A 24,061-nucleotide genomic window follows, 5' to 3' on the forward strand; every position below is an offset into this window, starting at 1 on the left:
CCTCCCTACTGGTAACAACTAGTTTGTTCTCTCTGAGTTTGTTTTGTTATCTTAATTCATTTATTTTATTTTTTAGACTCCACATATAAGTGAGAACATGAGCATATTTGTCTTTCTCTGTCTGACCTATTTCACTAAGCATACAACCCTCCAGGTCCATTTGTGTTGTTGCAAATAGCAGAATATCATTCTTTTTATGGCTGAGTAATATTCCAGAGTGTGTATGTATAGATATGTATCACATCTTCTGTATCCATTCATCTGTTGATGGATACTTGGGTTGTTTCCAAACCTTGGCTATTATCAATAGTGCTGCTATAAACATTTGAATTTGTGTGTTTTTTTTCCAACATATATAGCTAGGAGTGGAATTGCTGGATCATGCAGTAGTTAGTTGTTAGTTTTTTGAGGAATCTCCGTATTGTTCTCCATAGTGGCTGCACCAATTTATACTCCCAGCAACAGTGTACAGGGGTTCCCATTTCTCCACATCCTCACCAACGTTTGTTATTTGTAGACCTTTTTGATAACGTTCTGACAGGTGTGAGATGATATCCCATTATTGTTTTAATTTCAGCTTCCCTAATAATTAGCCACGTTGAGCATCGTTTTGTGTGTCTGTGAGCCGCCTGCGTGTCTTCTTTGGAAACATGTCTGCTCAGGTGTTCCACCCACTTTTTAACTGGGTTGTTTGTGGTTTTTCTTTTTTACAATGAGTACCATGAGCTGATTGTATGTTTTGGATATTAGCCCCTTGTCAGTCCTATCACTTGTAAATACGGTCTTCAGTTCAGTAGCTGGTCTTTCCATTTTGGTAATGATTTCTTTTGCTGTGCAACATCTTTTGAGTTCAGTTAGGTCCCATTTGTTTCATTTTGCTTTTCTTTTTTTTTGCTTTAGGAGATAGATCCAAATAATGCTGCTAGGATTTGTCAGAGTGATCTGCCTATGTTCTCTTCTGAGAGTTTTATGGTTTCAGGTCTTCATTTAGGTCCTTAGTCCACTTTGAGTTTATTTTCGTATGTGGTATGGAAATGTTGTAAACTTTGGCATGGAGCTGTCCAGTTTTCCAAGCACCACTGATTGAGGAGATCGTCCTTCTCCACTGTACAGACTTGTCTCCTTTGTCATCGATTCATTGGTCAGAGGTATGTGAGCTCATTTCTGGGCTCACTGTCCTGTTGCATTGATGTACGTGTCTGTTTTCATGGCACTACCATGCTGTTTTGTTTGTTGTAGCTTTGTAGTATAGTCTTAAGTCAGGGAGCATGATACCGCCAGCTGTGTTTTTTATTTTTAAGATCACTTTGGCAATTTGGGGTCTTTAGTGGTTCCATATAAATCTGAGGATTATTTGTTAGTTTCTGTGGAAAATGTCATAGATATTTTGATACGGATCATATTGAATCCGTAGATTGCTTTGGGTAGTATTGCCATTTTAACAATATGAATCCTTCCAATCCAAGAGTACAAAATATCTTTCTATTTCATCTTTAATTTCCTTCATGAATGTTTTGTCATTTTCAGAATGTCAATCTTTACCTCCTTGGTTAAGTCTATTCTTGACTGATTTATTCTTTTGATATGCTTTTTGATATGCAGTTTTGTGATTTTGGGCAAATTGTTTGGACCCAGGTTCTCATCTGGGAAGTGGCTCATTGTGTGGCTGGATTCAGGAGATGCTGATGCGACAGTGTTGATCAAGTTTTGAGGGAACCCCAATGCCAAAATGGGATGTACTTGCTATGACAGACCAGGAGCAATGCTTTTTGTCTGATGAAGATCCACTTCATCCAGTGCCCACTGCAGGCCATGGCTTTCTCCACCCTTCTTCATGCCGTCTCACTATATTGTATGGAAAATAGACAGAAGTTATGAGTAGAAGCATGTCATTTACCAAAAGCAGCGAGTGGACTTACGAGTCCACAAGTGGGAGTCAGTGAGAACAGTGCCCGTGTTCCACAGATGCTGCCATTTCCATCCTCAGCGAAATGCCCACCGTCTCCTTACACATTCCCACCATAGTGGGTACGAGAGAAACGTTTCCTTTCTCCTTATTTATGAAGCTAAAGTTAGTGATGCCCCCTGAAGAATACGTGTTTTCTCCTCTTGAAAATTATGTGTGTGAAAGAATAATCTTAGACTCATGCTTCTTACAATTTCCTTCGTGTATTTAATCTCATGTTTGAAAAAAAATGATCTATATTCTTTCTGTAAATTCTACTCGTGCATCTTTACTCTCATAAAATATGTCACTGCATAGATGCATCACAAATATTAGTCGTTATGAGGGTGATGTCTGTCATATTGTCAAAAAAAATGACACCTTTGTCAGCATGCTCATGACAGGATTGTCACACACATGCACATTTCCCTCTGGGGTGGCTAGCTGTGGGCCAGAGCTGGTGTCTCTTCCTTTTCACGTGTGGTTCTGATCTGCTCCCCAGACTGACCGCAGCACTGTGTACTCCTACCAGGAACTGATGGGGCTTCTAGGCGTTGCCGTTTTCTTACAAAATTGATTCTGCCATTGTTTCCTCTCTTGCCTCTCTTGTGGAGGTGCTGGAATTTTGACATCACAACTGCACTGATGCTGTGGCAAGACATTGGGGTGGAAATTACCATGACCTCCAAGGAGAGGAAGCTGTGCACATCATACTCATCAGGTGTGCTCCAGCTGGATCAGACACGTTTATCTGACAAAGACAGTTCGATCCATTACTTCCAGCGGTGGCTTCATACATGCACATGGCACCTGGAGGTTGGCCATGAAGAAAGTATGTACTGTAAAGAAAGACACAAATGCCACATATCTAGGGTTTATTTTTTAAATGATGCATTCTTAAAGCCCGTTGCCAGCGTGCCACCTGGCTGTCACTTTAAATCCCTTGTGCTCATTCAATCTGATGCTGCTTCTGGAGACTCTATCCCAGGTGTCATCTGATGAGGAAAGAAGGACTGAAGGGTCCACAGAGGGTTTCAGGGAACAGTTCTGGATTTATGTGCTATCATCCATTTATTCAGCTGCTTAAACCGTATTCTGTTTCTGAGCAATGGGATGGAGGTCAAGAGCACACACCAGTGAATGTGGGCATTAAAAATTAAGCAAAATATATTACAGGAAAGTGGACCAGGACCCGCAGGTGTGTAAGGTGCGGACACAGCCCTGCCGTGTGGGATGTTGTCTCACGGCACAGGGGGCGAGGAGCCGGGGCGGCGAGGGAGAGTCACAGCGGCAGGGAGGGAAAGCACCGCGGTTTAGGAGAGGAAGGGCCTCCCCAGGACTGCCCGCCCCTCTCCTGCACCCACACCGCGTCTCTCCCGCCACGGTCTCGGCAGGCAGTTCACGCATCGTCCCCTGCAGACTCTCTTGCAGGACCTCCTGGGCACATGAGACCATTTCGAGGCTCTACCGCGCTGGACGGTGCGTCATTCCCTCTGTGTTTACCTCCTGGCCGCATCTTGGGCTCCTCCAAGGTCGTGTCGAGCCTGAAACAGCAGGATCCCGAGGCCCACCAGGATCAAGGCAGCCACGCCCATGCGGATGAGATTCCCCAGTGTGTAGTCCTGGGGGCGTGAGCCTAGGGATTGTGCACAGAGAGGCCACTGAGGTCAGAGCAGATCAGAATCACCCCACAGTCCTGGATGTCCACCCAGGGCACCCGCCTCCCTTTCCAGGACGTGACCCTCGGAGCCCAGCCCTGTAGCTGAGAATTTCTCTGCTCACCACTTGTGGGGTCTGACGTGTTTTGTGATGGGTGGGTGGTGTCAGCTGCTCCTGAGAATCACACAGTGGGGGTGAGTGAGGAGTCGGGGAGACACAGCCCTTGTCCTGGGGTCTGTGTTGTCGGTGCCCCCAGTTCTCACAGCACAGCTGTCACACGGCCCTGTGACGCGCCCTGTCTCTGCCCGGCCAGGCTCCCTCTGTGCTCCTGGACTTTTCATCCATTTATCCTTTTATTAAATTATTCTTCATGCAGTTAGATATAGTAGAGTGAGACATACACACACTCATGCAAATATCTATTTTCTACAAGTGGTGTAACAGCAACAGGTACTGAAAGGCTTATTCCTGCCTTCTCGGGGGGTGAAATACATGGGAGACCACAACCAACGTGGCAACATACGAGACGGAAGATACAGAGTTTTGGACAAATATCTGTAAATGTTGAAGTGGAGGAATAAGTGTGGTGTTTCTATATGAGGTATATATTTACCTGTAGATAAAAGATACATATTTACATACATTTTATTAAAATATGTTACATTGTATATACTACATGCAACACATAAGTACACATGTATCCATGAAATGGTGAAGTTACACGTCAACCTGTGCATCTGTATTACGCTCTGGACCCACGTGTAGACTGCATACGTGTGTGCGTGTCTCTATATGGGCAGACACGCAGGTGAGACAGGGAGGAAAGCAGTGCGTACAGAGCTGGGCGGGTCAATTCCTTGAAATAAGCAGGTGGTAAGGAGGCAGGTCTCCAGAAAGGTCTCAGTCTGCTCTTCAGTAAGGAACCTGGCCACGCCTGTGGGCTTAGAGAGGGGGCAGAGGAGAAGGGGGCTGACATTCGGCACTGAGCGCATTTGAGACACAACAGGGTCTACAGGACAGAGGAGGGAGGCCCCCGTCATCGCCTTTCTCTCTCTTTTTGCACAGATTTGTGTATTTATATCCGCAAGCATTGCCGAAAAGTTCTCAAAACAGGAGAGAGCAGTAAAAGTGCACGCACGGAGCAGAGCAGACAGGACGTGCTGTGCCGTCCCCCCCGCGCCCCCCCAGCGGCCCTGCCCGGGCCCTGCTGAGTCTCCGTGCACTCGGAGCGGCAGGAAGGCCCCCGGGCGAGCGCAGGAGGGCCTTGCAGAGCAGAGCCCGCACACGGGATGCTTCTCTATAGGCCGGTGTCCGGGGAGCTGGGACCCCAGAGGCTCGGGCTCTGAGATGGAGTCGTGGGCAGGGGGGCTGTGTCCCCCGTAGCCTCTGTGCTGGCCCCGTGGAGGCCACTCACCTGGCCCGGGGTGGGGGTCGGCCTGAGAGAGCCCAGCCTGGGGCTGCCGGGCGGGAAGCTGGGGGAGGGCCTGACCCCCGGCCTTGAACAAAGCGTATCTTTTGTAGCCAACATCAGAGCGGCACTGGAAGGTCAGGCTCTGTCCAGAGATCACTAGAGATCCCTGTGGGGTGAGGAGGGAGGGCTTCCCAGACACACCTGGGGGAAAGACCAGCCCTGGATTGTAGGGGCTGGTCCCTCCCATAAAGCCTCTCCTCCCATCCTGGCCCCCAGGTCTCACTGTGTCTCACACTCTGTGTATCTTACCAGTGAGCCCCACAATGTGGCCTGACTCCACCCCTGCCTGTGGGGCTCCCCTGGGAGCAAAGAGCCCAATAAATAGTCTAGAGCCTCAAAAATATAAGGGGCCAGGATGGGACTTCCTCACCTGAGACCTGGAGCTCCAGGGGGTCGCTGGGCTCTGACCAGCCAGTGGGGCTGTTGTAGTAACAGCGGTATCTCCCTGCGTGCTCCTCCGTCACGTGTGGGATGGAGAACTTGGCCTTGTCCCCGGACTCCAGTGGGCTTCCTCCGTCCCTGAGGTGTGAGCTTTGCTCTTGATCCAGAATGAACCCCGTGGCCCCCAGGGTCCCCTGACACCAGATGGTCACATTTCTATTCAAGGGGATCACAGAGCCTGGCTCAGCCCAGATGGTGGGTTTGGGGAGGGTCCCTGGAAGGAAATCAGAGGCCTGGGTCACAAGACATTCCCACCCCCATCCCCCAGCTCTCAGCCCCACAGCCCCCAGCCTCCCCATCCTTCAGCCCAGAGCTGCTGTTCCCCATCCCCATTGCCCGGGGAGGGGCTGGCCCGTCCCCACAATGAGGAGGGGGGAGCGGGGACACCTGGGCACAGACTCACCTGCCTGCACCTGGGTCCTCGTGCCCACACTCAGCCCTGGAAGAGAGGTCCCTGTGAGAGAGTCGCCCTGAACCCTGAGCAGAACCTCCCCTCCCCTGAGTGTCCTGAGCCCCGGGGGCGTCCTGACAGAGCAGGCCTGGCTGTGGGAGGGTCCCTCCCCGACCAGGACCGCCCTCCCCTCCTCAATCTCACCGAGACAGAGCAGGGCCGTGAGCGTGGGGGTCATGGCGACTCCTCCCTGTGGTCCAGGCTGTGCAGATGGAGGAGACACGGTGCCCTCAGCACGGAGACCCACAGGGTGTGTCCACTCGGAGGCTGGTCCTCTCCGTCACGGGGCTGTCACGTCAGCAGCCCCACGGGAAGGGGAACTGCCCCTTCTTGAGAGCCTGGCTCTCATTTCCGTGACAGATTAGCAAAGAGACCCGATGTCTTCCTGAGGCGCCCCTTGCAGGTGAGGGTGCCCAGGCCACGCCCTTCCCTCTCAGAGCCTCCGTGTGGGGCCTCCTTCGTCCTCAGCCATCCATCAGCACAGCCCTGCGGGGTCCTCACCATGGACCCGGGTCACCTTCACATGTTCAGGGCAGATGCAGGTTCCTGCTGGTCTGCAGAGCTCAGATCAGCAGAGACGCACGTCGAACGTCTGACTACAGCTCAGTGGAGGTCAAGGGGGCAATGAGCACAGAGAAGCACCGGGAAGTAAGGGCAGGAAACACGACTCCTCTCCTGGCCCCGGAGTGTGGGTGTATTTCTGTCACAGTCCACATCAGTTCTCTTTTTTCTTGCACAGCGTCCACCCCACCTCCTGGGATACAGCCCCAGAGTTGTTCCTGCATTGTCGGTGCCCCTTTTTCCTGGACAGAGTCTCCTCCTCATCCTGTGGTTCTGTCCTCAGGTTGATGGGACAGGGTGTGGGTTAGTGCTCTGACCTGAGAGAACAGCTGATTCTTTTTTTAAAATAGACTTTATTTTTTTAGAGCATTTTCAGGTTTACAGCAGAACTGAGCAGAAACTACAGAGTTCCTACATAGCCCTCCCCACTCACACATATATACTCCCCTCCCCTCAACACCCCTCATCAGCGTGACGTATTTGGTACATGGATGAACCATCATGGGCACGTTATTATGACTCAAAGTCCGCAGTTTACATGAGGGCTCACTCTTGATGTTGTGCATTCCATGGGCTTTGACAAATGCATAATGACGTGTAGCCACCACTATAGTATCAGAATGATTTCATTGCCCTAAAAATCCCTTGTGCTCCATCTATTCATCCCTCCCTCCCTTCCTCACCCCTAAACCCCTGGAAACCCCTGGATCTTTTTATTGTTTCTGTAGCTGTGCCTTTCCCAGAATGTCACTTGGCTGGGATCGTACAGTTTGTAGCCTTTTCAGACTGGCTTCTTTCATTTAGTAATGTGTCTTTTAAGTTTCTTCCATGTCTTTCATGGCTTGATAGCTCATGTTTTTTCACTGCACATTTTTTTTAATTTACATATACATACTGTTCATTGTTTTTAAGAACGTTTAGAGCTTCAGCTTTTTTAAAATGTTTTTTTATTGATTTATAATCATTTTACCATGTTGTGTCAAATTCCAGAGCACAATTTTTCAATCATACATGAACATACACACATTCATTGTCACTTTTTTTCTCTGTGAGCTACCACAAGGTCTTGTATATACTTCCCTGTGCTTTACAGTATAATCTTGTTTATCTGTTCTGCATTTTGAACTCCCCGTCTGTCCCTTCCCACCTCCCGCTCCCTTGGCAACCACAAGTTTGTATTCTATGTCTATGAGTCTGTTTCTGTTTTGTATTTATGCTTTGTTTGCTTTTTTTTTTTTTAGATCCCACATATGAGCGATCTCATATGGTATTTTTCTTTCTCTTTCTGGCTTACTTCACTTAGAATGACATTCTCCAGGAGCATCCAGAGCTTTAGCTTTTTAAACTTACATAGTTATCAAAGGAATAAAGCCAACCACAAAATAAGAATTAATTCAAAAAGATACAAACACCCTGGTATTAACAGCAACATTATTTATAGTTGCCAAGATATGGAAGCACCCTAAGTGCACATCAACAGTTGAATAGATAATAAAGATGCAGCATACATATATGTAATGGAACACAACTCACCCATAGGAAAGAAGGCTATTTTGCCATTTGTGGCCCTTCGTTCACTTTTTCTTACTCACTTCAAAAATCGGAATTTTATAAGCGGCATAAACATTTCCATTACATGAAAAATAACAAGACACCTGGAAATAAAAAACCAAGGAGGTTACCTATACTCCAAAAACCAAAATGACACAAAGAAATGGGAAGATTTCTCAATCTCTTGGACTGGAAGAATCAACACTATCAAATTAGCCACACTTCGCACAGCAATCCACAGATGCAACGCAACCCCCATCAAAATAGTTGCCACGTTCCTCACAGAACTAGAACAAACAATTCCAAATTTATAAGGAACCACAGAAGACCCCGAACAGCCAGAGCAATTTTTGTAGGTCTTTCTTCTTTTTGTTCTCTTATGGTTTCATGACTAGAGAAGGTCCTTTCACATCTGTTGTACAGCTGGTTTGGTGGTGCTAAGTTCTTTTAGCTTTTGCTTATCTGTGAAGCTTTTGATTTCTCCATCAAGTCTGAACAAAAGCCTTGCTGGATAGAGTATTCTTGGTTGTAAGTTTCCCCCTTTCATCACTTTAAGTATATCAAGCCACTCCCTCCTGGCCTGTGGAGTTTCTGCTCAAAAATCAGCTGGTAACCTTATGGGGTTTGCCTTGTATGTTATTCGTTGCTTTTCTCTTGCTAATCTTAGTATCTTCTCCTCATCCTTAACTGTTGTCAGTTTGATGCCTGTGTGCCTTGGTGTGCTCCTCTTTGGGCTGATCCTGTGTGGAGCTCTCTGCGCTTCCTGGACTTGGGTGACTGTTCCCTTTCCCAAGCTGGGGACTTTTTCAGTGATTATCTCTCCAAACGATTTCTCAGGTCCTTTCTCCCTCTCTTCTCTTTCTGGGACCCCCATAATGTGAATGTTAGAGTGCTCCATGTTGCCCCAGAGTGCTCTTAAACTGTCCTCATTCCTGCTTATCCTTTTTTCTGTTCTGAAGCAGTGATTTCCAGTAATCTGTCTTCTAGCTCACCGATCTGTTCTCTTGCCTCATTTATTCTATTCTTGGTTCCTTCGGGTGTGTTATTCATTTCAGTGATTTTATTCTTCAACTCTGTTTACATATTCTTTATTTTTTCAAACTCTTTGCTAAAGACTTCACTCTGTGCATCTATACTCCTCTTGAGTTCTGTAACATCTTGGCCATCATTATTTTAAACTCTTTCTTGGATAAATTGCCTATCTCCTCATCACTTACTTCTTCTTGGTTTTATCTTGTGCCTTGGCCTGGGAGATATCCCTTTGCCTCCTCATATTGTCTGTCTTTCTATGCGTCTGTGGATTCCTTCCACAGGCTTCGGGATTGTTGTTTTCTTATTTCTGGCATCTGTCCCTGGTGGGTGAGGCTGGACTAGAAGCTCATGCAGGGTTCCTGGCAGGAGGAGCCGGGGCCTGCCCGCTGCTGGGCGGAGCTCGGTCCTGGACCTCTGGTGGGTAGCGCTGTGTCTAGAGGCCTTTGTGGCTCAGGAAGCCTGCTGATGGGTGGGGCTGTGTTCCCACCCTGTGTGTTGTTTGGCCTGAGGCTTCCCTAGGGCTGGGTCTTGGTGCCAATGATCCAGTCAAGATGTCAGCCTCCAGGAAAGCTCCTGTAGATGAACACTCCCAGAATGCCCACCACCAGCTTTTATGTCCCCTGGCTGAGCTGCAGCCGTCCCCCACGTCCCCAGGAGACCCTCCAAATCCAGCAGGCAGATCTGGCCCAGGTTCCTGTGAAATGACTGCCTCTGCCCTTGGACCTGGTGCACGTGAGTTTCTGTGTAAGCTTCTCAAGCAAATGGAGTCTCTGTTTCCCCCAGGCCTGTGGGGCTCCCGGAACCAAGCCCTGCTGGCCTTCAAAAGCAGATGTCCTGGGGTCTCCTCCTTCCAGTGCCAGGACCTGGGCTGGGGAGCCTGACGTGGGGCTCAGAGCTCCCTCTCCTGTGGGGGGGCCTCTGCGGCTTCACTGTTCTTCAGCTTGTGGGCCACCCACCTGGGTGACCAATTATATTGCGAGCACACCCCTCCTACCGTCTTGCTGTGGTTCCCTCTTTATGTTTCCAGTTGCAGAAGATCTTTGTTGCTAGGTTCCAGTCATTTTTTCAATGGTTATTTAGCATTCAGTTTTGGATTTGTTTTAGTCATGAGGAGAGGCGAGCTCGTGGTCCTGCCACTCCATTATCTTGACCGGAAATCCAAGGAAATTCAGTTCTTATTTAAATATTCCTCCGTCATCCACTGCCCGTGTACCTGGAGCCCCTAGGTCCAGTCTCGGAGCCCCTTCCCCACCTGCAGCAGGTTGTCTGAGCCTCACTCCTCCGACAGGTGTGCCGGGACGTGGGCAGGACCCGGTGTTCGTTAGTTTCCCGACCTGATTCAGTCGTGTGAGGTCAGACGCCACAGTCAAGGTGGACAATCGACGTGCCCACTCAAGACCCCCATGAGCTCCTGACACTGAGCAGTGCTGGTCGTGTTTTATGAAGTGTGTAGGCACGGGCTATTGTAGGAAAAGAGAAATGGACGTTTCCAAAGTAGGAGGGAACCACAACAACAACAAAAAAAGTGATAGCTAGTGACCACCAGTGCCTGAGTCCAGCAGGGGGCCATTAGAGTGGAGGTTTCCATCTCCATGTGGACAGGACAGCGACCCCAGATCCTCACAGGCAGGGAAGAGGCGGGGCTCCAGGTAACGGCTGGAAGCAGTGCAGCCCCTCTCCCACATTTGTGGACAAGCATTAGGGTATCTCTGCCCACTGACCTAGCCCCAGGGTCTGCACCGAGCCATGTCCCCTGCATGTTTGTCAAATGAACTCAATTCATTAGAGTCCTGCACGGGTGTCTGTCCCACGTGTGAGTGTGAGGCTCACCTTGGGGCCATCCCTGTCAGGCACGTGCCCAGTCAGATGCCAAGTCTGGGAGAGCAGAGGCCCCGAGGCAGGGCAGCTGCCATGGTTCGCTCATTTCAGCTCTGAAAGTCAGGCAGATCTGGGAGAAACTCTCCATGGAAAATCAAGTATCAGGAAGCTGAACGTCCAACAAGAATGTGCATCAAAGAGGAATCCTAGTAACGATGCACCGTGCTGTGAAAGGCCGTCTGCAGAGGCAGCCATTCGCACCATTACACCCCAGGAAACGGAATGCTAGGGATCTGGGAGCATGTTCGCTGAAGCATGCTTACACATCTGCAAATCAAAGAAGGAAAATGAAATCTTGAAACAATGAAAGTGATTATATTATAGAAGGATATAGAGTTTTAGCAATGAACTGGGCAAATGCTTTATAGCTTAAAAAATAATACTTCCATTAATACACTTAAAATACTTTTTTCATTAAGGAGAAGATACAGCTGAAGGGCCAGTGATGAACCTGGGATACAGCTTTGAGGGAATCGTGTAGGGGTGCAGTGTGGAGACTGGAATTAGAAAGTTAAGGTGCATGGGGAGTAGAAAGAGGGACCCATGAATACTGTGAGTTTCAGAAGGAAGGCAGTGAGGACGCTGCCTGTGGCAGTCCCAGAGGCCAGTGTCTGGGTGTTTTGCAGAGACGGAGAGGGAACTTACAAGTGCTCAGGTGCATGAATATATGCATGAAATGTGTGTGTTGACATTTCACAGCAAAGGGCAGAAAGCTGAAGGGAGAAAATGCCAAGAGACACGGGACATGCACAGTTGGGGAGTTACCTGCGAGCAGTGAATCCGGTGCTCACCCACGCGAGCAGGGAAGGGCAGAGGTGGGACGGGCCGGTGGGGGGGCTCACGCAAGTGTGAGAGGCCTGGGCACGTCCGACCTGCCTGGGCGCGCGCCTCCCGTGGGAGCCCACGCCCCACATTAGGTGTCAGCTCTTCTTCCGCAGTCCTTTGTGCCACTGTTTTCTGTTCACCTCTGATGTCGACGTACTAGGACTGGGCCATCACAGTGTCACTGGAACTGTGGCATAAGCTGAGGTGGAAATTACCACGCCCCACACAACAGGAGGACCCGGGGTCATCTGTGCGATGCCGCAGCTGGCTCGTATTCATTTGTGAAAGACGGTTCTATTCATTACGTCCCAGCTGTGATGCAGTGCATCCTCACCGCCATCTCGAAGCTGGGCCCCAACGGAGTATTTAGCAAAGAAACAGACAATGTAAATAAATGAAAGCATTTGAAAAAGTGAATTTTCATGGAGCCTGTTGGCCAGCGCACCAGCTGTCTGTCACTCCAAACACCACGTGCTCCACTCAAACTGACGGTCTTTCTGGAGAAACTGTTCCACCTGTCACCCTGGAGGAGAGAAAGGCTTGAGGGGTCCAGAGGGAGCTCGGGGGAATGGTTTTGGATTTCTCTGTTCCAAACTACACCTGATCTTCACCCACGTATTCAGTTACTTAAACCGTATTCTGTTTCTGAGCGGAGGTCGGAGGTCAACAGCACACACCAGCGAATGTGGAAATTAGAACTGAAGCAAAATGTATGACAAGAAAGTGGGCCAGAGCACGGGGGTGAGTTTAGGCGTGGGCTCAAGCCTCTGATGTGGCTGTGGGCACGTGTCACAGGAGCGAGAAAGGGAGGGGACGAGTCAAGGACGGGCAGCAGTGGCAAGGAGGGAAGTTGCTCCGTTTGCCTGCGGGAGCGGCCCCGCCGGCGGCGGCCCGGGCGCTCCCAGCCTGCCAGCGTCCGCACCCCTTGAAACTCTCAACAGACAGTTCCCTCAATTTACGCTGCAGGTTTTCCTCCAGAACCTTCCAATCACGCAAGGATCTGCCTCACCAAATGGCGGGCTTGTTGTCTCTTGTGTTCACCTCCTGGCTGCATCTTGGGTCCTTCTCTGGCCGTGTCCCGCCTGAAATAGCAGAATCTAGAGGGCCAACAGCATCAAGCCAGCCACGTCCACCTGGATGAGATTCTCCACCGTGCGGTCCTGGGGATGTGACTAGAAGTTGTGGTTACAGGACTCAGAGGGGTCAGAGCAGACCCGGGTCGCCCAGGAGCCCCGTGTGCCCACCAGGCGCCTGCCTTCGGCGGGACAGCCGTGCCCTCGGAGCCCAGCCTGCACCGAGCCTTCCTCCTGCCCGTCACCACCCCTGCAGTCGGACATGTTTGTGATGGGCTGAGCTGTCAGTCACTCCTGAGGACAAACAAAGGCAGGTACAGGTGAGACGTAGAGATGCTTAGGTGACCTCTGGTCTCGAATGAGTCTCTAGAACTCGCCGTGCCAACCTGAGTCCCAGAGGGAGCACATCCGTTATCTCAGCTGCATCCAATTAGGAGGCAAAGTTGAGCCTGTGGGGTTTCAGTCTGTCCTGAGAACCAGGAACGTGAAGGAGCAGAGGCTGGGTCTGCCACTCCGTTTCTCCATCTCACCCAGCTCTTTTTTTTTTTTTTTGTATCTGACTCAGGATTTTATATTTCCACGTTTTATATTTTCACTTTATTTTCTTCTATCTACAAATCCATTATTTTTAAGAATACATGGTGGCATATCTATAACACAACAAGGCAATGTTTCTAGGAGCAAGGATTACAATTACCATAACCTCTAATTATTCATTTAGTTGTCATCTAGATAGTGGTATTGACTAGAAACAAGCAAAATGAGGTGCTCCGTACCCCTGAGGGAGGAGGAAGGGCTGTGTTAAAGGGGGACTGTGATGGGAGAGGTCCCCCTGAGCCCACACTCTGCCCCCTCTGCCTGTGAGGAGGAGCCCACAGTGGGAGGGGCCGGGGCCCCTCCCTGTTACCTGTCACTGCCAGGGGCAGGGGGTCACCCCACCCTGACCGACCATCCCTGCTGTGATGTGCACACTGGTACAGCCCTGCAGTGCCTGAGTTCCTGGATTTAAAGGGGGAACTGGCCTTGTTACTGCAGTCCTGTGAGGCCCCGTATCCACGGGTCCAGAGACCCTCCCTCATACAGACAGTACACATCAGCTTGCAGGGACCACTGACACCAGATCCCCTTGGTGACCGTGGGGCCTGGGTCAGCCCAGATGGAGGGTTCGGGGAGGACACCTGGAAAGGAGTCAGACCTGAAGTGTCAGGGGTGCCCTTCTGCCCTCAGTGTCCCCAGATGTCACTCCAAGGTCATCCCCAGACTGGCCATCGCCAGCTCAGACCTGCTGTGCCCCCCCAGGTCATTGGGATGGGGGGATCAGAAGGCTGAATCAGGAGGACTGGGGAGAACTCAGCCTCCTGGACCTGGTTCCGCAGTCCCCGACACACCCCGGAAGTGTGCATAGATACAATACATACAACGACTACAGCGTAATGCGGCGAGGGAAGAGGGAGGTGTGTGTGTGTGTAAGGTTTTCACATTTCCCTTGAAGGTATAAAATACTCCTCTCACTGGACTGTCACGTCAGGTGTGCGCATGATACTCTCTCGAACAGCCGCTTAAACAGCATCCAAGGAGGCACAGTGACAGCACCAAAAGAGACAGTACAACAGAATGCTAAAAATATTTTTTAAATCCAGAAAAGGCAGGGAAGGATAAATAGAAGAACAAACAAGTAGGGCAGGCAGACAAAAACATTAAAAAGCAACCTAAATAACAATCTTATCAGTAAATGTATGTAAGTGGACTAAACACAGCAGTTAAAAGACAGAGAGTCTAGGATTGGTTTAAGAAAAACAACCACAAGCAAGACCCAGCATCATGCAGTTCAGAAGAAAGTCACCTCTACTACAATGATGCAGACAGCTTAAAAGAATGAACAATGTGGATGAACCTTGGAAACATCATTTGAAGTGAAATAAACCAGGCAAAAAATGTCACATATGGTACCATTTCACTTACACAAACTGCCTAGAGTGCCCAGATCCCCACCAGCAGGACCTAGAGTGGAGGCGGCAGGGGCGGGGGAAGGGGGCACGGGGGCTGCTGTTTAATGGGGGCAGAGATTCTGTTTGTGATAATGAAACTGTTCCGGAAAATGGATAGTGGTCATGATTGCCCAACATGGTAAATGTACTTACGGCCACTGAATCCTACACTTTAATAATGTTTACATGGTGATAAGTGTTACGGGATGTATATTTTACCACATTAAATAAAGAGGAAGACTAAAAAATGAACTATACAAACACTAATCAAAAGAAAATTTAAGGGATGTACTGGTTTCCAGTTACCACAAATTACCACAAATTCAGTGGATTAAAACAACACAAATTTACTGTCTTACAGTTCTGGGAGGTCAGGAGTATACAGTCAGGCTCACTGGTATGAAGTCGGGGAACAGCGAGATGTTCAGTTACTTCATCTCAGTCCAGAACCAAAAGTCTGAAATGCAATTCTCTATATTGGCCATGTATCCAGCGATGCTGGAAAATGCCTTTGTAATTTGATAGATAGAACATCTTACATTATTTTGGAATTTCTCTGCACACAACCGTGTAATCACTGACTGATGCAGCATTATTCTTACCCACTTCAGAGCTTACCGCTTTGCTTTACTGAATTGGTTGGGACCTCCAGGGCCGTGGTCACAGAAGGGGTCACAGGGAACATATTTGCACCATTGCCAATTACAGAGGAAGGGTTTCAGGTTCTCACCTTTACTAACGATGTCCAGTGTTGATGGTCAAACATGCCCTCATCCGGTACAGGAAACGCCCTTCTGTTGCTGATAAGTTTTTATTTTCATTAGGAATTGCTGGTATATTTTATCAAAAGACTCGTCTGCATCTGTTGAGATGATTATTTTTTGCTTGTTTGAATAATGTGTTAAATTACATTGATGGATTTAAAAAAAAATCTTAAGCTACTGTATCCTTCAAAAAAAAGCCCCACAGTATAGTCATGCACTATGTCCTTTTTATAGATGACTAAATCTTCTCTGTGAATACTCTGTTTAGAGATTTGCAGCAGAGCTCACATGAGAAATCTCCCCGTGACTTTCCCGTTTTCTCAATCCCTTGCCAGGTTTTGGTGTGAATATGTTCCTGGCCTGATAAAATGTGTTGCCATGTATTTCTTCTTTCTCTATTCTCAGGAGAGATTTGTGCAGTTTTGGAGTGTGTGTGTGTGTGTGTGTGTGTGCGCACGCGCGCACGTGTGCGCACGCGCAGGCGGTGGGGTGTTTCGTAGGTGCACAGGTGTTTGGAAGCAATCACAGATGAAGCGTCCTGAACGCTTACACGCTGCAGAATGATCAACAGCGTAGCATCACTTAACACCTCCATCCCGTCACATAGTTGCCATTTCTTTTTTGTGGTGAGAACATTTAACGTCCACTCTCTTCACGACGCTCAAGAATAGGATACAGTGCTGTCAGCTCTAATCACCAGGCTGTACATTAAGTCCCCGAACTTACTTGTTTCGTAACTGGAACTTTGCACGCCCTGACCAACACCTCCCCTTCCCGCTTGCTGCAACCCCAGTAACCACCTTTCTAATCTCTCTCTCAGTTTGACTTTTTTAGATTTGACATAATTCAGTCGTGGGGTGATTTTTGATTACAGACTCAATGTATTTAAGGTGATAGAGATTTTCCATTTATTCTTATGTCCATGTGGTAAATTGTACATTTGAAGACATCTGTTTCATCTACATTTTCTACATATTGACGTCACATTGTTGACAATGTTCTGTTACTGTTGTTACAAAGGACTTGTCATGCTGTCTGCAGTTTCCTTCCTGGTTGTAGAAATGTGTGTCTTCTCTCTTTTCCCTTGGCTGTTGTGGCTAGGTTTACAATGTTTTCAAGAATGAATTTTTTCCCCTTAATTGATTTTTCTCCACTTTTTTTGTCCTCATTTGTCGCTAGACTTGTCATTATTAGTCCTCTCCTTCTACCTTCATTTAGAAGAATTAGCTGTTTTTTCCCTAAATTCTTGGTATGAATCATTAGGTTACTGATTTTTTTAGGCTTTTCTTATCTATTTATTCATGGTTCTTAATTTTCTCAGTTCATTGGTTTGACGTGTAATATTTATGCTATCATTCATTGAAAACATGCTCGCTCTTTTCCTTTGGTTTTCAGTTCACATACTGAAACTGAGAAGTCTCTTGCATTATTTCCAAAATGTAGGGATGTTAGTTATCTTTGAAGGTAGAATCAAGTGACTCTCAAAGGGCCCAGGGGCCCCTGGGTCTGTGTTAGGAGCCCAGGTCGGCTGGTGGCCATCAGGTGGTGTCCACCAAGGGCAGCTTCTGCACCTTCCGGCGTCCCTGCAGTCTCCCCCCCAGAGCGCGGGCTCTGGGTCCCCTGGGCTAGTGGATGGCTAGTGTGGCGTACACGCTGGGCTCTGCGGGGGGCTCCCCCGACTGGGAGGGAGGGGCTGCAATCGTCTCCCGTCTGAGGGTTGAGTGGGTCAGCTGGGCGTAGGTCACATCCTGGGGGGCTTCAGATGCTGCAGCCTGTAGTTGGTGGGGGGTCAGAAGCATGAGGTTGGGGGAAGCCAGGAGACTGGAGAGGATGGGACCCGCTTGACTGTCCCTCTGCCTGTCCTCTTCCACTTGTCTGTCCTTTGTGTCCAGCAGTCCCCCCAACAGGGGAGAAAGACAGGTGGCAATTCCTCACCCTAGGCTTGATCTTGATCACCTGGGCGTACGTCCCTCCCTGAGGGTGCGTCCCACCTCGGGGGCCTCCATCCGGCCTGTTCTGCTGGAGGGAGACAGTGAGACAGGAGCAGCACCTCTTGGACCCACTGGGATCTCCTCCAGTGAGTTTTCCACTCTGTTGCCAGAGTGATGCTTTAAAACCTTAGATGACTTCAGGTCGCTTTCCTGACGGAATCTCCAGGGGCTTCCTGACAACTTGGCGTCTCTGGCTGCTCTCTACGGTTCTGATTTCTGTGTTAACACATTATCTCTTGCTCATTTGGCTCCAGCCACATGGCCCATCTTCCTGCAAAAGCGTGTCCCTGCCTCACGACCTTTGCACTTGCTGCCCCACCCCCCCCCATGCTCTCTGTCTCCTTCTCTTGCTTTACTTTCCCTATCAGGACCTTGCATTCTAGGGCACTGCCTGCTTATTTGCATATAGTCTCCCTCACCCACCAGGTGAGCTCGAGGAGTGTGGACACAGTGTGCTCACGGCTGCACCTGCAGCACCACCAGGGAGCCGGGGGGCTAGTGCTCGCCCTGTGCACCTTTGCTGGGTGAATGAATGAAGGGGAGCCTAGGGGATCTGGGGAGGTTCACTTATTCATGCATCCTCTTGAGACCTGGGGCTACACTCCAAAGCAGAAGGTCAGACAGAGGACGAGGAGCCAGGACCGGGAACCCCGAAGGAGGGGCCATGAGGTCACAAGAAAACGGGAGGGGTGGAGTCAGAGCAGGACATGACCAGGCAGCCCAGGAGAGGTCAGTGTGGGACCGCTGGGAGCTGGGATGTGAAGACAGAGGAGTGTCCGTGGGACTAAGTCTGGCAACAAGAAGGTCTCTGGTGGCCTGGACGGGAGCAGGGGCCTCACCTGATGGTCCAGCTGCACCCCCTCCGCAGGCTGTGTGTCGTTCACGGCGGCATCTGCTGGGGCAGAACAGGGGGTGTGACGCTTGCCCGGATTCCCTGAGATCTCTGAGGGCTGGACCCCTGCCCTGCCCCCAGAAGGGCCACTGGGACCCAGGGCTGAGGTGATGTGGGATTTCAGGCCTCAACCCTCATCCCCGCACCTTCCCAACCTACCCTCCCGCATTGCCTACAGAAATCTGTGTGCCCACCCCCCAGGGCCGCCCTCCTCTTCTCCTCACAGAGGTTCTGGTCCTGGGCGTCGGCAGCTGGGCTGGAGCTGGGGAGGAGACGGGAGTGTTAGGGGGCCATGGGGGCTGCGGGTGGGGCGGGAGTCTGGGGGTCGTCGGGGCAGGAGTTACCTGCTCTGCAGGCCTCTGTCCTTGGGCTCGGGGTCTGCAGCCCCTGCAGGGAGTTAGAAATCAGCCTGTGCCTGGGCTGGGTCAGGTGGGCGGCCTCAGCCCCGGGGATGCCACGGTCCCCGCCCTCTGCGCGCGGGGCAAGAGGGAAGAAGGAAGCCTTAACTCACACTTGCACGTGTGTTTCAGTGCTTCATGGGATTGAAAAGGATGGAAACCCTTACATTTGTGCAGGCGAGCTGCCGTTAGGTGCTTTCATTTTACGTGTTCACGTTTCAGATTCTGGACACTCTTTTCTAAGCTGCCCTCGCCCACCTCTGGTTCCGCTTTGGCTAAGCTGCCCTCGCCCACCTCTGGTTCTGCCTTAAGCCCGCCTCCTCCTGTGGCCTGGGTCCCCCGTTCCCTACTCACCCGACTTCCTGCGTCTGCTGTGACGCCAAAGGATGAGGAGGAAGAGGAGGAGGAGGAGCAGCAGGATGAAGGCCGCCGAGACCCCGATCAGAACGTTCAGGTACGATTTGACACCTGGGGCACCAGGGACGTCATGAATGAGCCAGTGGTGCCATTTAACTGAGCGCCTGCTGTGTGCCGGGTGCGTGCTGGGGTCCATGCATTCATCTCCTCTAACCCTCAGAACAATCATGGAACCCCCCCTTGCTTGATCATCATCGCCTCTACTCAACCCTTTTTGCAGACGAGAAAACTGAAGCACAGAGGGGAAAGTCATGAGCCCCAGGTCACCCAGCCTTGGTGTGGCAGCGCTGGCTGGATCCCAAGACTGTGGGCTCCCTGAAGCCCCCTTGTGCTGCCCCCCAGGTGGACACCAGCTTCATTTCTGGGGGCTCCTCATCAGTGGGGGGGCCTGGAGAGTCTCTTCGGGAGCTGAGGGTCCTTCCTTGTTACCCGCCCCTCCCCCGCTGCAGCAGGGACTCGGGGAGGGCAGGCTGGGGGGGTGGACTCTGCATCCCTCCCCAGGGTCCGAACCGCCCTATGGGGCCCTGACGCCCCTGGGAAGGTTCAGGCTGAGCTGGGGGTCTGCCCTCCTGAGTTCTGGGAAGCTCAGGCCGTCTTTCACCTCATGTCACAGCAGCCTGTGAGCACGGTGGGACCAGGGAGCCCACAGACCATGAACCCGAGACGCAGAAGCCACCTGCCCGGGTCGCACGGCAGGAGCAGCAGAGCTGGGACTCGACGCGGGGTCTGACTCCAGCCCGTGCCCCTTCCCCTCGGGCTGAGCTCCCTGAGCTGAAGGGAAAGGGCTGGACGCCCCAGACCACTGTCCTGCCCCTTCCCTCTCCCCAGTACAGTGTCAGCGTCACCACTGCAGAGGGGACAGACCCGTTAGGTCACATCCTGGGGCCTCCCTGTGAGGCCGCCCCTCCCGGGGGGTCACAGCCAGAAGTGAGCACTGAAGGAAATATAAGCTCTGAGCCAGTTCTCATCTTTTACACATGGGGAAACTGAGGCCCAGGCAGGGGAAGGGGGTCTCCAAGTCCGCGTCTCCAGAGGTGCCTGAACTGAGGGCATCACTCAGCCCTGCCCCCCAAGTACCCACCACCACCTCCCACGGAGACCCTCACTTACGTGTCTGTGGGCCTGACTTCATGGGAGGGAGGAGCCAGTTCTCAGGGCCTCGTGGGGGTCAGGACAGGGGTGAGGGCCGGGGGCTACTTCTCTCCCAGGCTGGACCCAACATTTCCTCTCCATGACCCCCACCCTTCATCCACACGGCCTGAGAGCCCCCGGAGCCCTGTGGTCCCCCCGCATCTCTGCCCGGCTCCCAGCCCCATACCCCCGGGGACACAAGCTGTGCTGAGACTGAGAGCAGGAGTCAGATCAGTGAGGACCTCGAGAGACAGGCCTGGAGCGAGGTGTCCACTCACTGGGTAGAGGCCCCAGGGACTCTCCCGTGTGCAGTTGGGCCCTTGGGTGGGGCTGGGGGTTCCCAGAGGATCCTGGGTAAAAGGCCTGTCCTTGAGTGAGGGGCTGGAGCTTCCCCAGGGACCCCATCTCTGCTCACACTCTTCTGCTGTACCTGCCCTGGGGCCACCCCAGCTTCCTCCCTCCTCCCACCTGAGGCCTGGTGACGGGGACGTGGGAAGGGCAGGGTGGGAAGGCCCTGTTTCCCTCCGTCCCTCTGAAGGGCGAATCCCTCCTGGGTTGACCCTCCTTTTGAGCCCCCCTCACTCCCATCCTCGAAAGGGGGTCTCCTTCAGAGCTGACCATCGGCACACAGAGAGGACAAGGCTGGGGCCCCTCACCTGAGACCAGGAGCTCCAGGGGGTAACTGGGGAATGACAGCAGGTAGGGGTCACTGTTGAGTGAGCTGTAGCACCTGTAGGTCCCCCCATGGGCTGTGGTCACAGGACTCAGGGAGAATTCGGCCCGGTACTGCCCACCTTGGAACTTTGATCTAAGACGCAGCGGGGGATGGGCTGCCCCCTCCTTAGACAGAAGGAAGGTGTCTCTGGAGAGCCTTGACTGACACAGCAGGGTCACACTCTCTCCTGAGGCTACCGTGGGGCCCGGCTGCACCGAGAGGGCGGGGGTATCATGGAACTGTCCTAGAGACAGAGAGCGGGGTGAGGGGCTGCCGGCCCACCTGGTTCTGAGCTGAGAGTGAGCAGGGTCTCTCTGAGGACCCTCATCTCCTGCCCACCCCCTGTCTTTCCCTGCCTCTCCCTCCCCGGGGTCCCCACCCCTTGATCCAGCATCACACTTGGGGCTCCCCCAGCAGGGCCTGTGCAGAGTCTGGGTCCCTGACTGACCCGCTGGCTCCTCACCTGCCACCAGGATGTCCAGGGGGTCGCTGGGGGCCGACCACTCGGAGGAGAGGTTGTGTCCCCCGTAGCATCTGTACCGGCCCCCATGGAGGCCGCTCACCCAGCCCAGGGGGAAGTCGGCTTGAGAGAGCCCAGCCTGGGGCTGCCGGCCAGGGCGCTGGGGGAGGTCCTGACCCCCCTCTTTGGACAGAGTGAATCTGTCATAGCCGATATCAGAGCGACACTGGAGGGTCAGGTTCTGTCCAGAAGTCACAACAGGGCCCTGCGGGGTGAGGAGGGAGGGCTTCCCAGACACTCCTGGGGGAAAGACCAGCCCTGGATTGTAGGGGCTGGTTCCTCCCATAAACCCTCTCCTCCCATCCTGGCCCCCAGGTCTCACTGTGTCTCATACTCTGTGTCTCTGGTCCAGGAGCCCTGTACTCCCCTCCCACCACCCTCTCACATGGGGCTTCCTCTGAGCAAAGACCCCAGTAACCTTACTTGTGTCTCAAAAAGCATATGGGGCCAGGATGGAACTTCTCACCTGAGACCAGGAGCTCCAGGGGGTCGCTGGGGGCCGACCACACCTGGGGTTTGCTCCTGTAGCAGCCGTAGCATCTGAACGTCCACCTGGGGCTGGGGGGCACGGGGCCCACAGGGAACAGGGCCTGGGTCTGCCCGCTGGGCTGTGACAGTGCGTCCAGGGCCCCGGAGGGCTTGTCTTCCCCTTCCTTAGTCAGGATGAACCTGTCAAATCCCTGCCATGAGCCACACCGGAGGGTCACGTTCCCTCCTGAGGTCACCACGGGGCTCGGCAGGGCTGAGAGGCTGGGCTTGCTGTAGGCTCCTAGAGAGAAGGGGGCCGCTTGTTCAGTGGGGCTCACGGCTCCCTCACCTCCCCCAGGGCTGGGCGGTGAGAGGGGCACGGCCCTGGGAGCAGCCCCCCTTCCTGAGGGCAGAGCCCGAGGCTGGGACCCCTGAGTGTTCTCTCACCTGTCACCACCAGCTCCAGGGGGTCACTGGGCTCTGACCAGCCAGTGAGGCTGTGATAGTAACAGTGGTATCTCCCTGCATGCCCCTCTGTCACATGTGGGATGGAGAACTTGGCCTTGTGCCCGGGCTTCAGTGGAGGCTGTGTGTCCCAGGGGTTTTGGCTTCCCTCTTTATCCAGACGGAACCCCCGGGCCCCCAGGGTCCCCTGACACCAGATGGTCACGGGCCTCCACCAGGGGATCACAGAGCCTGGCTCAGCCCAGATGGTGGGTTTGGGGCGGGTCCCTGGAAGGAAATAGAGGCTGGGGTCACAAGACATTCCCACCCCCATCCCCCAGCTCTCAGCCCCACAGCCCCCAGCCTCCCCATCCTTCAGCCCAGAGCTGCTGTTCCCCATCCCCGTTGCCCGGGGAGGGGCTGGCCCGTCCCCACAATAAGGAGGGGGGAGCGGGGACACCTGGGCACAGACTCACCTGCCTGCACCTGGGCCCTCATGCCCACACTCAGCCCTGGAAGAGAGGTCCCTGTGAGAGAGTCGCCCTGAACCCTGAGCAGAACCTCCCCTGCCCCGAGTGTCCTGAGCCCCGGGGGCCTCCTGACAGAGCAGGCCTGGCTGTGGGAGGGTCCCTCCCCGACCAGGACCGCCCTCCCCTCCTCAATCTCACCGAGACAGAGCAGGGCCGTGAGGGTGGGGGTCATGGCTCCTCCTCCCTGTGGTGCAGGCTGTGCAGATGGAGGAGACATGGTGCCCTCAGCACGGAGACCCACAGGGTGTGTCCGCTCAGAGGCTGGTCCTCCCTGTCACGGGGCTGTCACGTCAGCAGCCCCACGGGAAGGGGAACTACCCTTCCCCTGGAGCCAAGCCCTCCTCTCCTCAGAGCTGGGGCGGGCAGCAGGCCTCTGGACATGTTCTGACCACATCTGAAGCCTCGCTTGACCCATCAGCTGCTGCCCTCCTGGCCTGAAGCCCTTTTCATCTAAGCATCAACACAATCTTACTGGGGATTTGCCATCTGCCTGGCTGGAGGTACATCCCTGGACACGACAGATTCAAACCCTGCGCTTGCAGAGCTGAGATTGGCAACAAACAGCTGAACGATGACCACCAAACCACACAGATATTCCGTGCATTTGCTTCCTGTTGTACCAGAGCAGCCACTGCCAGCCAGTGGGTTAAAGCCACCCAGAGTTACTACCTTGCAGTGCTGGAGGGCAGAAGTCCAAGCTGGAAACCCCTGGATGAAAACCGACTTGCCTTCAGGCTGTGTTCCTCCTGAGGGCTTCGGGTGGAATCCGTTCCGTCGCCTTTTTCGCTTCCACAGGCTCCATGTCCCGTGGCTTCTCCCCTCCCGTCTTCAGAGCCAGCCAGATACTCACATCTCTCCAACTTCTGCTTTCAAGTTTCATCTTCTTTTGCCTCCAGTTCCTCTGCCTCCCTCTTTC

The 24,061-nt window shown here is 52.4% G+C and overlaps 1 protein-coding gene across 1 annotated transcript; it reads right to left on the minus strand.

The window, feature by feature from the left end:
• Nucleotides 1–16,523: 16,523 nt before the first annotated feature.
• Nucleotides 16,524–23,606, minus strand: LOC102535327 (leukocyte immunoglobulin-like receptor subfamily A member 6). The gene is made up of 13 exons (XM_072968361.1): nt 23,284–23,606; nt 23,092–23,127; nt 22,619–22,903; nt 22,170–22,472; nt 21,647–21,943; nt 21,107–21,427; nt 20,783–20,798; nt 19,275–19,402; nt 18,867–18,909; nt 18,747–18,784; nt 18,470–18,522; nt 17,575–17,658; nt 16,524–17,411 (listed from the first exon to the last, which is right to left on the minus strand). Exons 1-13 carry the CDS (start codon nt 23,360–23,362, stop codon nt 17,265–17,267), a joined length of 1,830 nt encoding a protein of 609 aa, XP_072824462.1. The 5' UTR covers nt 23,363–23,606; the 3' UTR covers nt 16,524–17,264.
• Between the last annotated feature and the right edge of the window lie 455 nt (nt 23,607–24,061).

Source organism: Vicugna pacos, chromosome 9 (genome assembly GCF_048564905.1).
Source record: "Vicugna pacos chromosome 9, VicPac4, whole genome shotgun sequence".
Classification (NCBI taxonomy): domain Eukaryota; kingdom Metazoa; phylum Chordata; class Mammalia; order Artiodactyla; family Camelidae; genus Vicugna; species Vicugna pacos.

Excerpts from the sequence above, each read along its gene's own strand:
- LOC102535327 (XM_072968361.1), bottom strand. The coding sequence starts at position 23,362 with ATGTCTCCTCCATCTGCACAGCCTGCACCACAGGGAGGAGGAGCCATG. Across the intron at positions 23,128-23,283 it reads CACGGCCCTGCTCTGTCTCG|GGCTGAGTGTGGGCATGAGG; the intron begins GTGAGATTGAGG and ends CCTCTCTTCCAG. Across the intron at positions 21,428-21,646 it reads CCTGGACATCCTGGTGGCAG|GACAGTTCCATGATACCCCC; the intron begins GTGAGGAGCCAG and ends CTCTGTCTCTAG.